The 17,116-nt window shown below is 40.7% G+C and overlaps 1 protein-coding gene across 1 annotated transcript in view; it reads right to left on the bottom strand.

Moving 5' to 3' along the window:
- The window catches only part of cusr (Copper-only SOD repeat protein), a 121,285-nt gene that overhangs the window by 91,420 nt on the left and 12,749 nt on the right, over positions 1-17,116 (bottom strand). Inside the window, exon 3 of the mRNA XM_059947005.1 lies at positions 3,749-3,848. Within this exon, the coding sequence (XP_059802988.1) occupies positions 3,749-3,848 (100 nt within the window). The remainder of the gene's footprint in view (positions 1-3,748; positions 3,849-17,116) is intronic.

Raw genomic sequence — 17,116 nt, 5'->3', positions numbered from 1 at the left:
TTCCAATAGTGAGTCTGGAACCAGGGCACACAGTTCAAGATTCGAGAGAATAGAATTAGGATGTGCTGAGGAGAAACAAGTGATCAGTGAATTTGTGGAATTCTCTGTCCAGGGAAGCAATACAGGCTACCTCATTTAATATAATTTAAGACACAGTTCAGTGGAATTGAGGTGCATGGAGAAAGGGCAGACTGGTGGAGCACTGTGGCTCTAAGCAGATCAGTACGATGAATAAACTCTTTCTGGGCTTCCAGCTGGGCACAGCTATCAATTTTCACAAACATTTTGATGACAAGCTTTGCAAGAATTTGCAATTGAAATATTGGTTAAAAATCGATATCTATACTTGGCTGGAAGCCTGAGATGAGTTTCAGATTCAGATTCAGTTTATTGTCATTTAGAAACCACAAATGCAATGCAGTTAAAAAATAAGACAACGTTCCCCCAGAATGATATCACAAAAGCATATGACAAAACAGACTACACCAGAAAATCCATGTAACATTTGGCAATCCCCAGTCCAGAGTCCGGAGAGGCTGCTGCGTATTAATATCGCGCTACCGTCTTAGCGCGTTCCCCGGAAAGGAGCTCCAAATCCACCAGACAAAAACAAGACCAAAAACTAAAGCTACAAGACCTGCGCAAAACCATATAATTACAACATATAGTTACAACAGTGCAAACAATAGCATAATTGATAAAAAAAAACAGACTATGGGCACAGTAAAAATAGTCCAAGATGTTAAAGGACTGTAAGTTCAAAAGAAATCACCACAGTTTCCACAAGTCCCTAGGGTCCTGACACACTCGCCATCCCACGCCAGCGGCAGAAGGGAGTACCCCTGCAATGGACTTCCAAGGCGCCGCCCGACTCAGCCTCGCAGACGCAGCACACACCGAAAGTGGCCTGAGTCTGTCAAAAGGACTCAGAGTCTGTCGAACCTCTGAGCCGACGACCATCCCCTCCGGCACAACTTCTCTGAGCACCATCCTCTGCCGAGCGTATTAAGATGCCCCTGCCAACAGCCATTGGCAACGCGACCCTAAGGACTGGGGGCCTGTTCTTCCCAGCAGAGTCCCAGACCTCACAGCAGCAGCAGCAACGAAGAAGGTCTTCCTGGAATTTCCCGATGTTTCTCCGTGCTTCCACGTCCGTTTTCAATCGATTATGATTGCACACGGCACCCCATTTCACAAATAACAGATAATCAATTCCGGAGTGGCCACTGCAAGCTGCATCACACAGCCAGCTTGGATCATATCATCATATACAGTATGCTAGGAAAGCACTAGGTCCCAGATAAGTCAACTTATTGAATGGTGGAGCAGGCTGGATGGGCCAAATGGCCCTCTCCTACTCCTACCTCTTCTGAGCACATACATAATAAAAATGAGGAACCTGGAAGAAGCAGAGGCACTCCCAGGAAGTGGATAGGCTTCTAAAGAGACCAAGACAGAGCTTCAGCTTATGCGCCAGATGAAAATAGTGGAGCGGAAAATAAAAGAGACAGCTTTACTGATGAGACGCAGTTCAGGCAGCAAATTGAAGAGCTACTTTAAAGAAACATGATGGCAAAGGTTTGTCAGAGCTCACACACATTGGCATATTCAGAAATGTGGTACTATGCTCACTGCAGAGCTTTTGCACTTGTTTCCTCAATAACGTTGGCAAGTGTTAAGCATTCTGTAGTTAATGGACTGAGTCAATAGATGTTTGGTATCAATTTAATTCTTAAATGAGGAGACGGAAGGGAAAACTCTTAGAAATTTAGTCCGTGGATGGTCAAGGAAAATGTTTGCAGATTACGGATGACTGACCCATCAGCACTTTTCAAATTGATCATATCTAATTGAGTAAGGAGGCTAACAAAAAAAAAATCATACAAGGCAAGCTGATTTAGAAATAATTATCATGATCCAAGAGAAAATAGGAAAAAAAGATTCAAATTGGCTAAATTAGAGAAAGGAAAGGGTAACTTTTTGGTAATCCAATGGCTGACTGAACTAATGTTTCACAAAACTAGGTCTATCAATTTTCCATGGTAAATATATCAAAGATTTAAGGTGAGCATTACAGAATCCTGAAAAGGTATCAAAATTAACAAAGTAATAAGAGCAAAAGGAATGTTTTAGACTGTAGCTAGAGATCAATAGACCAGCAATTTGGGCATACATTTCTGATCATCATATTGAGTGTGATGGGGCTAGGGGGAGCACAATCAAAGGGATTCACAAGAATGTTGCCAGGCCTGGACAAGTTTAGAATCAGCAATGGCAACAAAGATTTAAGTGGTGTTTAAAATTATTGAAAACCTAGACATGATGAAAAGGAAGCATACGTTTCCCAGAAGAGAGCTCAATAACTAGGGCAATAAATTTAAGTTCATTTGAGGAAGTTTAGAGGAAAAGTTTTGTTTTAACACAAAGGATATTGGAATTAAATTGGAGGAAGATTTAAGTTTCAGGTTGAGCACAGGCAAATATGAGACATTGATCGTGTGGACAGTCAGAGGCTTTTTCCCAGGGCTGAAATGGCTAGCTCGAGAGGCCACAGTTTTAAGGTGCTTGGAAGTAGGTACAGAGGAGATGTCAGTGGCAAGTTTTTACACAGAGAGTGGTGAGTGCGTGGAATGGGCTGCTGGCGAAGGTGGTGGAGGCTGATACAATAGGGTCTTTTAAGAAACTCCTGGACAGGTATATGGAGCTCAGAAAAATAGAGGGATATGGGTAACCCTGTCCAGCTGGTGGTATAGTGCTATCAGCGCTGGACTTCAGGGAGAGAGGTCCCAAGTTCGAATCCAGCTGGCTCCCTTGCACGCTCTCCATCCATGCTGGGTTAAAAGCTGGTGATCTCTTAAAATAAAGCTCACCCGGCAGAAGGCAAAGGCAAACCACTCCTGTAATTTGCCAAGTACATGATTTCCCAATATGTCAGAGCAGCGTGGAGGGAAATCATCCGCCAACTGGAAATTCCAGATGCAACCTACCGACATATGGGTAACCCTAGGTAATTTCTAAGGTAGGGACATGTTCGGCACAACTTTGTGGGCCGAAGGGCCTGTATTGTGCTGTAGGTTTTCTATGAGTCTATAACACTAATGTACACTAGAGAGACTGGGAACTAGGAAGTAGGAATAACAGAACAAATGTCTGTGTTCTTGCTTGTTCTCAATTGGTCAAATCTCAAATTCAGTTCCTAATATCTGGAGCCAAAGTTCTAATTCACTCTTCAGTTTTTACAAAACTCTGCAGACAGTGTCATTACAATCATGTTAATTCCTGCTGACAGAAGCTACAAATGCTTTGCAAACAATTTCACTTCATGCACACATATTTTTGAACTGCATTAGCAACATTTTCTTCAATATTAATTTTTTTAATTAACGATTGCTCAAAGAATTTGGATCACATAACAACTCAGCAACTATTATTTATTTAGAGATAGTGCAGAACAGGCCCTTCCTGCCCAGTGAGCCTCACCAATTTACAATTACCAATTAAATGGTATGTCTTTGGACTGGGGATGGAAATTGCAGCACCCGGCAGAAACCCACGTGATCATGGGGAGAACATACTGGTTCCTTATGGATGGTGGCGGAACAGAATTCCAAACTCCGGAACACCCTGAGCTGTAATGGTGTTGTGCTAATCACTGACATTAATTACACAATGTTGCTCTACCAGAAGGAGGAGGCATTTTTTGAAAATGGAAAAACAAATCTCGAGAACAAATGCACAGAGGCCTTACCAGAGTTATTGTTCCATTCACTGCACCACCGAATTTAACTTTTGCGTAAACAAACTCTCCATCTGTAGCCTTCACTTCAATCAGATTTGCACAGCGCAAACTGTCCCCCCACATCATCGTTAACATGGCAAACAAAAGAAAAAGATAAATTAGAAGCATGTCACAATGAGTACATTCTTTCATGAAGAAATTCTATACTCCTAGATTTTTTTTTAAAAAGGTACAGTGTGTGTTCCAAGACTCCTGTCAACCATGGAATAAGCTTCGCTTTATATAAAGATCTTCAAAAGGTGGAATTATATTATCCTATAGAGCAGGGGTTCCCAACTTTTTAATGTCATGAACCCCCACCATTAACCAAAAAGTCTAAGAACCCCAGCTAAAGAGCACGGTTTACCTTTAAAAGCTCCATAGATGCTCTCCGAACAAATAACAAAAGAAATTAAGGCACAAGAGACTACAAATGCTAGAATTTTGAACAACAAATGATCTGCAGGAGGAACTGCAGAGTTGTATCTGGGGGAGGAAAGAAATTGTTGATAATTCTCATTGAAAGCCTGTTTTTGTTCTGATTGAAGAAATTATGTCAATGTAAAAACAAATACAAAATAAGGTCTAATATGAATGCAATGGTAGAATATGTTTACTCTTCACAAACTTAGCAATACCAAAATCATTTTCCATTTATACTAAATGGGAAATGTCAATTTGATAATACCAAAGACTTGCAAGATACTTTTTGTGCCAAGAGGACATTGTAGACATTACCACTACACTCAGAAATTATGCAACCTGGTCACAGAGGTAAAGGAATTCTAGAACAAGGCATGGAACTGTTTCAGAGGGATATAGCTGCAGAACTATAGAACTGTTGGCACAATTCTTCTCAGAGATCTCCAAGACATTGCTCTTTACAGAGAGAGGAGTGCCACTATGAGGGACAAGTTACACAATGTTGTTAAGTTATTCATTTCTCAGATCTGTTTGGCTGGTGTTTATTGTCCACCTCTTTTTGCTCTAGAGAGGTGCTGGTGAGCTATCCTCTTGAACTGTTTCAAATTTTGAGGAAGGCACTTCTAAAAAACTGCTATACAAGACATTCCATGGTTTATCTCAAGCAACAACTAAAGAACAGAAATATATTTTTAAGTCTTACCAAGAAAATCCAGATCCTCAGAAGTTCAAAAAAACTATAACTTGTCCTTCATATAGTGGCTCAGCTCTCATTACAATGAACTATTGTAAATCCATCTCAGATCTTGGTAAATTGGATTACAGTATTATTAGACTATAACACTCTAAGACACAGGAGAAGAATTGGGCTGTTTGGCCCATCGAGTCTACTCCACCATCTCATCAAGTTTGATTTATTATCCCTCCCAACCCCATTCTTCTGCCTTCTCCCCAAAATCTTTGAAGCCCTGACTAATCAGGAACCTTATTGTCACTTATACCAAGGTACAGTAAAAAATTTGTCTTTCATGTTACTCATACATAAATGTATTACAACAGTGCACTGAAGTTATACAAAAGAATAACAGAGTGCAGAATAAATTGTTACAATTACAGAGAAAGTGTGGTGCAGGCAGACAATGAGGTGCTGGGCTATGATGAGATAGATTGTGAGGTCATGACTCTATTTTATTGAATAAGGGAGCCATTCAATAGCCTTATCGCAGTGAGGTAGAAGCTGTCCCAAAGCTTCAAGGTACAAACTTTCAGGCTTTTGCATCTTCTGCCGCTTCTAACTCCAGTTTACTAAAGGGTGGCTATGATCCTATTTTTCTCCAGAATAACACTAATGATTTCTCGGGAGTATGAAGTTTGAAGCCGCTGGATAACTCTGCAAAAATGATGAAATAGTGAAGACAAGTCTAAGAAACTGCACGAGGTGTTGCTGTTGGTGTTGGCACAGGCAGGTGTATTTTGAGGACTCCCAAGCATGCAAAACAATTAAATAGAAATTCTGAGAAAAATATGCATTTGGATTTGAAACAAGATAATAGAATTGCTTGAGCCTCCATTATCTGCATCACCTGAGTTAAAAAGGAAGCTGTTGGCAGCCATTACCACAAACGCGCATACACATTGAGATTGATACTCCTTATACACCTTTGTCTCAGGAATCAGTGATACACTCCACCACCGACATTAATCTTACAACAACGTCAGTGGAAAAGGTGATGACAAATAGGAATTGTATCCATACCAGTTTCCATGATGAATCTAATCATGTACCATGGGGTTTTAGTGCTTCTATCCAAAGTGTTAGTGGAATAATTTGCCATCTCTCTCTAAAGATGAACTGAACCAGAATTAGTTTTAACCCATACACCACAACAGTGCAAAGGCTATGCAATAAATTCCAACTTTCCCCAATAATGCCCACAATTCAATAATTCAACCACAAAGCAGTCCATAACAATGCATTTAAAGGTCAACTGATACAATTTGCTCTTTTGTTTTATTAGAGAATACACAATTAATCACTGTAATGATGTGATTCCTCGGGTTGAGTCTCTGGTCAAGGGTGACCCACAAGGATGTTAGCTGGTGGGAGAGAGGCCATTGTCTCCTATTAAACCACATATCTTAATCAATAGATGGCCTAGAAGCTGTCATGTAGCTATCAGCACCTACCATTATAACAGAGAAGATCCAAAAGTGATTGCTGCAGAAAAGAAAATCGATGAAGTTGCTGTTAATGACTCCTGAATCCTCACTGTGCCAGTTTTGGAGGGTAAAAAAAATCACTTTGGCAAAATATTAACTTTGTTCTAACAGATTCTCTTCAGGACAGAATAACAGCAAAACTGTGATTAACTTCACTTCATATGCTCCGAATAATATAAGTGTTGTTGGATTGGGGTATAGAATTGTTATTTTACCTTTCTTTGATATGCTTGCTTGTATTTTTATATAGTCGTCTGTATACATAATTGTTTAGTGAATTTTCCATGAAATATGGTACAATTGCCTCTGTATTCCTGATGCTGTACAAAAATCTGTTCCTCCTTGCTCTTTCCATAAAACAATCAATTCAATTTCTGTAACGCACCAAGTGCCAGATCATTTTGAGGGAGCAGTTGGCACTCCTGTCGGACTACCACTGAGCTAACTATTGTAACACTCCTTTACCACAGACGTCTCATAATGGAGGCCACATCATGAAAATTACTCTAATTGAGCAAAGTAGTAATGGAATTTTATCTCAGTTCTCAGTGAATAGTAATGACAAGGAAATATTTGTGAAAGAAGCAAAGATTCAATTACATCCCTATTAACTAATCAGAGCATAATGCTGCAAATGGCTGTGCAAAATTCTGTACATCAGCGACCTGGCAGCTGGCCAATATTTAAAGCTGATGAGGGAGAAAGTATTATAAACATTCTTGGGTACTGCTATGGAATGCCTTTGCAGTGAATCAGCTTGCAATCCTGCATACCAATTTAACCACTAGTTCAGCATCAGTTCTACACCTACCCATTAATTTCACATTTGTTTTTCTCACTTACTGACAAGTCATCATATCCACTGAAATCGATCCAAGGTGTCATACCAGCTGCACTAAATCTGATCTAGGAGCTGCAAAGGCAATAAATACCAAAGAGTTTAGGTGTTTATTGACAATTCAATTACTTGTCTTGAAGTAACAGTAACAAATTTCATTTTGTCACTAAATAATTCAGGCACCCAGAAGGCACTATTCAGACACCACTGAGCACACCTACAAGGAGTGAGTCATGCCATAAGAAAGCTGCATCCATCATCAAGGACCCCCACCATCCAGGTCGCACTCCCTTCTTGCTGCTGCTGCCATCGGGAAGGTGATACAGGAGCCTTAGATCCCGTACCACCAGGTTCAGGAGCCTTCAACCGTCAGACTCCTGAACCAACGTGGATGACTTCACTCACCTCAACACAACCTGCAGACTCACTTTCAAGAACTACCACTCCCATTCTCATGATTATTTACTTGTTTTTCATTGAGTCTAATGTATTTCTTTGTTCTACCGTGAATGCCTGCGAGAAAATGAATCTCAGGGAGGTACATGGTGACATATACCGTACTTATTTTGATATATATACACAAGCATTCTTGTTTGGTTAAATCATTACAAGTATATGTAAATATACGTGAATTGCATATGTCTTCACATTATCATATATAATAGCTGCATGCCTCGCTTAAAGTAAACACTAAGTCAGACTTATGTTTTGGACTCACATTTTTTTTGAAAAAGTTTAATGTTTTGAGGTTACAAAATGTAACATTGGTGATGAGGTATTTTTTAAATGAACACAAGACAGCTACTGACCTGTTGAAGCACAAAGAGACATTCAAACTAAAAAAAAAATCAGTGACAAATGGTCATTTTGGTTTTTTTTTAATTTAAAGTGCAGCCCAGCATGTGCAGAGATGGTCAAGTTATGAAAAGTTAAGAGTTAAGAGCACCGGGTCCTTCAACACCAGCTCCATAGCAAAGAAAGCCCAGCAGCATCTCTACTTTCTACAAAGGCTGAGGGAAGTCCACCTCCCACCCCCCCCCCCCCCCCCCATCCTCATCACATTCTACAGGGGTTGTATTGAGAGCATCCTGAGCAGCTGCATCACTGCCTATTTCGGAAATTGCAACATCTTGGATCGCAAGACCCTGCAGCGGATAGTTAGGTCAGCTGAGAAGATCATTGGGGTCTCTCTTCCCACCATCACGGACATTTACACTACACGCTGCATCCGCAAAACAAACAGGACCCCATGTACTCCTCATACAAACTCTTCTCCCTCCTGCCGTCTGGGAAAAGGCATCGAAGCATTTGGGCTCTCACGACCAGACTATGTAACAGTTTCTTCCCCCAAGCTATCAGACTCTTCAATATCCAGAGCCTGGACTGACACCTTACTACCCTATTGTCTTGTTTATTATTTATTGTAATGCCTGCACTGTTTTGTTCCCTTTATGCAGTCCTAGGTAGGTCTGTAGTCTAGTGTAGTTTTTTCTGTATTGTTTTTACATAGTGTAGGTTTTGTACTGTGTCATGTAACACCATGGTCTTGAAAAATGTTGTCTCATTTTTACTATGTACTGTACCAGCAGTTATAGTCAAAATGACAATAAAAGTGATTTGACTTGACTTGAAAAGCAGTGGAGGAGCACATGTTTTTTAGAAGGGAAGATGAGTGAGTATTAAGAAAGTCAGAAAATAGAAAACTTCATGGGTTCATAAACAGTAAGTACCAAGTGATAATAATAATTTTTAAAAAAGCAGAAATGGTTGGCTACATCAGAAAGATTGACATGTTTGATTACACAACAGATAGCTGGCTCATCTGTACTGAGTAACTCAACAATATTTTGAAGCAAATCTAATAGTCAATGAGGTAAGAGTACCAATTTGCTGAATGCATTGGATTTAAAAAGGTATAGAGTTTGCTTTGGAGTTTAACTGTTTTCTGTTTTTTAACTGTTTTCAACCAAACCAAAATGAGTTTTGGTGATATTGTCAGAGTAATGCAGGAACACTTAGAACAGAATACATTGTTGTTGCCAGAACACTTTAGTTTTCAAAAGAGGACCAGAAGGAAGGGGAGTCCATTTCAGCATACGTGGCTGAATTGAAGAGATTGTCTGAGCATTGTCAGTTCAGTAATGGACTCAATGATACACTGAGAGATCATTTAGTTTGTGGAATCTTACGAGAAAACATTCAACAATGGTTCCTGACTGAAGCACAACTTACATTTAAAACAACAGAGGAAATCACTGCTTCAATGGAAACCACAGAGACAGGTAGAATTGAGTTACAGTCAGAAATTAAAGTGAGTATCAACAGAACTGCAACATCAAAGTGGAAACCCACCAGGCCAAACAAATTGTGTTATCATTGTGGCAGGTGCTCACAAACACCAAGCCAAGGGCGAAACTTGCAGAAAATGCAAAAAAAGCAGGGCACATACAAAGAGCATGTCAGGCAAACAGAAGTAAATGGACTTGCACAGCGAAGAGAAAATGATAAAAAGTCAAGTTGTATTTTCAAAAGGAGTGTTAATCTGCATGTTGCTGATAATGTGGAAAGTGATACAGGTCTGAGTAGCCTTGAGATTAACAGTGTAAAAAGTAACAAGAGACAAGCAATACATTTTACACCACAAGAGAACAGTAAAATGGAATTGGACATTAGCTTGGCTGTTAGAGTCATTCAACAAAATGAGTCTGAACAGCATTTCAAAGATACTAAACTGAAGCCTCCAGATATTAAACCATGAATTTATGCTGGAGAAAAGTTAACTCCTGTGGGAATGACATCCATGAAAGTGAAATACAACAAGCCATATTAAGTGTGTATGTGGTAAAAAAACAAGAGGGCCAGCATTGTGCAGATATAATAGCTGAGACAACTACAGTTTCATTGGAGCTCCATCCACCGTTTACACACCTGTAATGAAGCCAACTGAAAGAGAATTCAGGAAGGTATGTAATGATGCCACAACTGTCTCCATGCTGAACACCATGAACTGTTGCCCAGAGGACAAACAGGTGTTGGTGTCAACCTCTGTGCTTCTGGTTGGAAAGCAAATTGGACCAAGGAAGGGCCATGCTGCTCAGAAGAATTGTGAAAGTGTTGGAAGCAATAGCCTGACTACAACAAGAATGGTGTGAAAGAGGAGGAACTTGAGAAAGAAATTAAATTATATCCAGAGAGAGAAAAGGAGAAGAAATGTATCTAGAGCTGTCAGAACTATGTCTTGCAGACTCAGAGTCAACTCCTACAAACACCATGGAGGAAACTCCAGAACCTGAGATTGTTTGCACAGCCACAGGTCTCACCTGCCAACCAGAGTGACCTTCCTTGTCGGGAAAGACAGTATCCCACAAGCATGAGAAAGCCTCCACAGCGATTAAATCTTTAGGCAGGAAAGGGACAATTTAAAATTTATTCTGCTGTGGACATCTGTATAGTAGTTGTATTATATAACAGACTGTGTATATAGTTGAGATGTATTCTATTGAGTTAGAGTTTATAGTAAGCAGGGAGGATTGTTGTGTATTTAATATCTAAGTTGGGTATGAGTAATCCTACTGTGTATATATATATATACACACACACACACACACACACACTTTTTAGTTGATTAAGCATCCTTGTTTGTTTAAATCATTGCAAAAATACATGAATTGCTACCGCGTGCATATCGCTCAAAGTAAACTTGTCGTTAGACTTTCATTTCAGACTCATGTCTATCTTTGAATGAGATGACTGTTTTGAAGTTACAACATTGGAGAGGGTACAAATGTTTCAACATGAGTGGTGACGTTTATATTGCTGAGCAGCAAGAACAGACACATATTCAGCATTCAGCATTCACTACCTCAGTGAACATATCTTGCACTATTTATTGTGCAATGTAGTCATTTTTACAACCCGCACTGTGCTGCTGCTGCAAAGCAATACTTTTCATAATATGTGTCAGTGATAATAAACTTAATTCTGATCCAACTTGATTCAGAACCCAAAGCACTAATAGCATCATATTGATGAGTGACCAAAAATACCCAAGGACTACAAATTATAAAATACATTCCAAACAAAAGTTTTCAGTATTATTCTTCCATCAGTTCCGTGACTGTGGGTTTTGTAATGTTTTATTTTGCAAGCTTGACTGATGAAACAGAAGTGAAGCTTTAAAGAGAGCATTTTGGAGATAATGATCACAATTCTATCTCCTTTACCATAGCATTGGAGAGGGATAGGAGCAGATAAGTCAGGAAAAAGGGGAAATATGACGCTATCAGCAGGAACTTGGAAGCATAAATTGGGAACAAATGTTCTCAGGGAAATGTACGGAAGAAATGTGGCAAACGTTCAGGGGATATTTGCATGGAGTTCTGCATTGGTACATTCCAATGAGACAGGGAAAGATAGTAGGGTACAGGAACCATGGTGTACAAAGGCTGTTGAAAATCTAGTCAAGAAGAAAAGATAAGCTTACAAAAGGTTCAAAAAACTAGGTAATGATAGAAGATAAGGCTAGCATGAAGAAGCTTAAGAATGAAATTAGGAGAGCCAGAAGGGACCATGAGAATGCCTTGGGGGCAGGATTAAGGAAAACCCCGAGCCATTCTTTAAGTATGTGAAGTGATAAGACATGAGAGAATAGGACCAGTCAAGTGTGAAGTGGAAAAGTGTGTATGGAACCGGAGGTGATAGCAGAGGGTCTTAATGAATACTTTGCTTCAGAATTCACTACAGAAAAGGATCTTGATGATTGTAGGGATGACTTACAGTGGACTGAAAAGCTTGAGCATATAGATATTAAGAAAGAGAATGTGCTGGAGCTTTTGGAAAGCATCAAGTTGGATGTCACTGAAAGCGGACAAAATGCAGTCCAGGCTACTGTGGGAGGCGAGGGAGGAGATTGCCGAGCCTCTGGCAATGATCTTTGCATCATCAATGGGGATGGGAGGGTTTTAGGGAGTAGAGACAGCCCAGGAAATTATGACCAGCAAGTCTTAATTCAGTGGGTGGTAAGTTGATGGAAAAGATCCTGAGAGGCAGGATTTATGAACATTTGGAGAGGCATAATATGATTAGGAATAATCAGCGACATTGCAGCCTCCCTGCCCTCTATTGTGGACCTGTACTCTTCCAGGTTGAAGAAGAGGGCGGGGAACATCATAAAGGACTCCTTCCATCCTGCGCACGGACTGTTTGAACTGCTTCCGTCTGGTAGGCTCTTCAGATCCCTCCAGACTAAGACTAATAGGCACTGGAGAAGTTTTTTCCCTACTGCGGTCACTTTGCTGAACAGTTAACTGCCGGTTAACTGTTGGCTAACTATTACTTGGATTGCACTACTTGTATGTATAATCTATATTTTCATTTATATTATCATTATTATTGTTATGAGCAGAGAGACAACATCTGCCGGAAGTAAACTCCTTGTATGTGCACAGGTACTTGGCCATTAAAGTCTGATTCTGATTCTGATGGCTTTGTCAAAGGCAGGTCGGGCCTTATGAACCTAATTGAATTTTTTGAGGATATAACTAAACACACTCATCAAGGTAGAGCAGTAGATGTAGTGTATATGGATTTCAGCAAGGCATGTGATAAGGTACCCCATGCGAGGCTTATTGAAAAAGTAAGGAGGCACATGATCCAAGGGGACATTGCTTTGTGGATCGAGAACTGGCTTGCCCACAGAAGGCAAAGGGTGGTTGTAGACGTGTCATATTCTGCATGGAGGTCAGTGACCAGTGGTGTGCCTCAGGGATCTGTTCTGGGACCCCTACTCTTGGTGATTTTTTTTATAAACAACATGGATGAGGAAGTGGAGGGATGATTTAGTAAATTTGCTGATGCCACAAAGTTTGGGGGTGTTGTGGATAGTGTGGAGGGCTGTCAGAGGTTACAGCAGGACATCAATAGGATACAAAACTGGGCTGAGATATGGCAGAAGGAGTTCAACCCAGATGAGTGGGTTGATTTATTTTGGTAGGTCAGATATGATGGCAGAATATAGTATTAATGGCAAGACTCTTGGCGGTGTGGAGGATCAGAGGAATTTTGAAATCCGAGTCCATAGGACACTCAAAGCTGCTGTGCAGGCTGACTCTGTGGTTAAGAAAGCATATGGCACATTGGCCTTCATCAATGGTGGAATTGAGTTTAAGAGCCAAGAGGTAATGTTGCAGCTATATAGGACCCTGGTCAAACCCCACTTGGAGTACTGTGCTCAATTCTGGTCACCTCACTACAGGAAGGATGTGGAAACCATTGAAAGGGTGCAGAGGAGATTTACAAGGATGTTTCCTGGATTGGGGAGCATGCCTTATGAGAATAGGTTGAGTGAACTCAGTCTTTTCTCCTTGGAGTGATGGAGGATGAGGGGTGACCCAATAGAGGTGTACAAGATAATGAGTGGCATTGATCATGTGGATAGTCAGAGGTTTTTCCCCAGGGCTGAAGTGGCTAACATGAGAGGGCACAGTTTTAAGGTGCTTGAAAGTAGGTACAGAGGAGATGTCAGGGGTAAGCATTTTACGCAGAGAGTGGTAAGTGTGTGGAATGGGCTGCCAGCAACGGTGGTGGAGGTGGATACGATAGGGTCTTTTAACAGACTCCTGGATAGGTACATGGAGCTTAGAAAAATAGAGGGCTATGGGTAACACTAGGTAACTTCTAAAGTAAGTACATGCTTGGCACAGCTTTGTGGGCCAAAAGGCTTGTATTGTGCTGTAGGTTTTCTATGTTTCTATGTTCTAGAACACCCTTCACTGAAGGCAGCAATTCTCAGCTAACTATGTATCGGTCATTCTGCATTTATTCCATCAACAGAAAAGTGATTATAAAGGTACCTTTTTATGCACAAGCCCAGATCATGAATTAGGCTTTCACACCAAAGCTGCAGCTTCCATAAATCTATCTGTGTTGTAATAAGCTATGATAGCAACAAATTCCCATTTGCTGAATCATTGGACTGCCCAAAGAACTCACCTAACAAATCCAAATAATCACTTCTTGTACTTAAGCAGGATTATCTGAAATGTTAGAATTGTGTTCAAAAGTAATAAGATGCTTCTGGAAATGAGAAGGGAGAAAAGGAACACGGGAGCAGCAATAAGCCTTCCGGACTGATGCTGTATCCCGATGATGCTGCTGCGGGTACCTGTGCAAATGACAAAACAAACTCAACTTTGACCTTGAGAGTACTTCAACATTCTTTAAGAGTAAAGATGGTCCAGGACCAACTTCATAGATACATTTTAGCCTTGGCCATCTTAGCCCGTGTTCTACGGTGGGGGGGGGGGGGGGATTCTACGACCAGAGGACACAGACTCAGAATAGAGGGATGTCCATTTAGAACAGAAATGAGGAGAAATTTCTTTAGCCAGAGAGTGGTGAATCTGTGGAATTCATTGCCAAGGCACCTGTAGAGGCCAATTCAGTGGGTATATTTAAGACAGAGGATGATGGATTATTGATTGGTCAGGGCACGAAGGGTTATGGGGAGAAGGAGGGAGATTGCAGCTGAGAGGATAAGCCATGATGAAATAGTGGAGCAGATGATGGGCCAAATGGCCCAATTTTGCTCCTATATTTTCTGGTCTTAATTTGCTTTATACTCGAGGTGAATGAATGTCAAACAATGTCCATCTTAAAATCTACAGTCAGTTCAGCATAAATTGATATTTGCTCATGAAAAAACTCCCCCACTCTTTGTGCATAAAGACCATTTCAAAATCTCTTCCAAAAAGCACTGTCTATCTTTCTTTTTTAAAAAAAAATCATGATTCATGATTCATATCACTAGATTCATAATAGAGGAATTTTCTTTCTCTTACATTATCTTGTAAACTTCAACCACACCTTCTACATTCCAGAGAAGGTAAAGATATTTTATGTAAAAGATGGGCCCATAATCCCTCCAGATATCGTTAACACAAGAACAATAGGAGCAGGAGTAGGCCATGTGGAGTGGGCTCTCTCAGTCTCATGCTGTATTTCTAATTCAAACAAATAACCATAAATGCTGCTGACATTCAACAGTTTGGACAGGATCTGTGGAGAGGAAAACTGGACAAATTGAGAAGACATGCATGTTTTGTTTAAGTTGCAGGGGAAGTGGTGATGGGAATACAGGGAATGACTGTAAGGGGAAGGGGATATGGGAAGAAAGGGAATGACTGTGTAAGGGCAAGTGGTGATGGGAATACAGGGAATGACTGTAAGGGGAAGGAGTGATGGGAATACAAGGAATGACTGTAAGGGGAAGGGGTGATGGGAATACAGGGAATGACTGTAAGGGGAAGGGGTGATGGGAATACAGGGAATGACTGTAAAGGGAAGGGGTGATGGGAATAAAGGGAATGACTGTGAGGGGAAGGGGTGATGGGAATAAAGGGAATGACTCTGAAAGGGGAAGGGGTGATGGGAATAAAGGGAATGACTGTAAGGGGAAGGGGTGATGGGAATACAGGGAATGACTGTAAGGGGAAGGGGTGATGGGAATACAGGGAATGACTGTGAAGGGAAGGGGTGATGGGAATAAAGGGAATGACTGAAAGGGGAAGGGGTGATGGGAATAAAGGGAATGACTCTGAAAGGGGAAGGGGTGATGGGAATAAAGGGAATGACTGTAAGGGGAAGGGGTGATGAGAATAAAGGGAATGACTCTGAAAGGGGAAGGGGTGATGGGAATAAAGGGAATGACTAAGGGGAAGGGGTGATGGGAATAAAGGGAATGACTAAGGGGAAGGGGGTCCAGACAGAACCCAGTTCTGCCCAGTATTTCTTACAGTCCCTGCAAGTTGGAAATGGAGTTGGAATTGAAACTGGTTCATTGTTGTCACATGTACTGAGATACAGTGAACAGGCTATCTTACTACTGTTCACACAGATCAGATCATTACAAAGTGCACTGAGGTAGAATAATGTCAAACAATAATATTGCAGAATGAAGTGCAACAGCTACACAAAGTGCAGTGCAGGTACATAACAAGGTCAAGATCATAACAAGGTAGACTGACATCAGAAGTCTAATTTATTGTATTAGGGAATTATTTAATAGTCTTATAACAGGTAGAATCTGTCTTGTGCCTGGTGGTATGTGCTTTTGTTTTTTGTTCCTGATGGAAGAGAGAAGAGAATATTTGGGCTGGGTGTGGTTTTACAATTACGTTGGCTGCTTTACTGAGGCAGCAAGAAGTACAGACAGAGCTTAGGAGGAGAAGCTGGCTTCCATGATGTGCTGAGCTGTGATCGCAATTTACTGCGATTTCTTGTGATCATGTGCTTAGAGCAGTTGCCATACCAAGCCATTATATATCCAGATGGGGTTGATAAAAACAAAGAATTACCACTCACTTTCCTAACTACATCCTAGTTCTGCACACAAGGAACCTGCAACCTCTCACATCTTTAGAGATATCTGTCACAGTGTTGTAGAAGGTGCCACTATGCAATGCAGTGATGTTAAATTTAGATTTCTAAAATCTGTTCTGGTGAGAAGGTGATTCTGAAAGGTAACAGTGCATGCACAAATAAACTTGTCCAACGACTCATTAAGCAAGAATAATCTAATGGAGTACACATCCTATGTTTGAGGGCTGATGCTCAATGTAACCTATCTGACATGTTCATCTAAATAAGTTACTCCAACTAAGATACTGAGATGTCTAGGGTATCTGAAATGTACTGAGTAGCTATCAGAGGCAAGTACTCTCACAAGTAATATTGAGATGAGCACTTGAATTAGCAAGACATAGGACTTTCGAGAAAGGATTAGCATAGATAGGTACATGATGGTCAGCTTTGATATGGCGAGTCCCAGGGCCAGCTCCCTGACAAAGCAAACCACAATG

The sequence above is a fragment of the Hypanus sabinus genome, chromosome 22, assembly GCF_030144855.1.
Source record: "Hypanus sabinus isolate sHypSab1 chromosome 22, sHypSab1.hap1, whole genome shotgun sequence".
In the NCBI taxonomy this organism is placed as follows: domain Eukaryota; kingdom Metazoa; phylum Chordata; class Chondrichthyes; order Myliobatiformes; family Dasyatidae; genus Hypanus; species Hypanus sabinus.
This window is presented reverse-complemented; position numbering and strand designations above follow the sequence as displayed.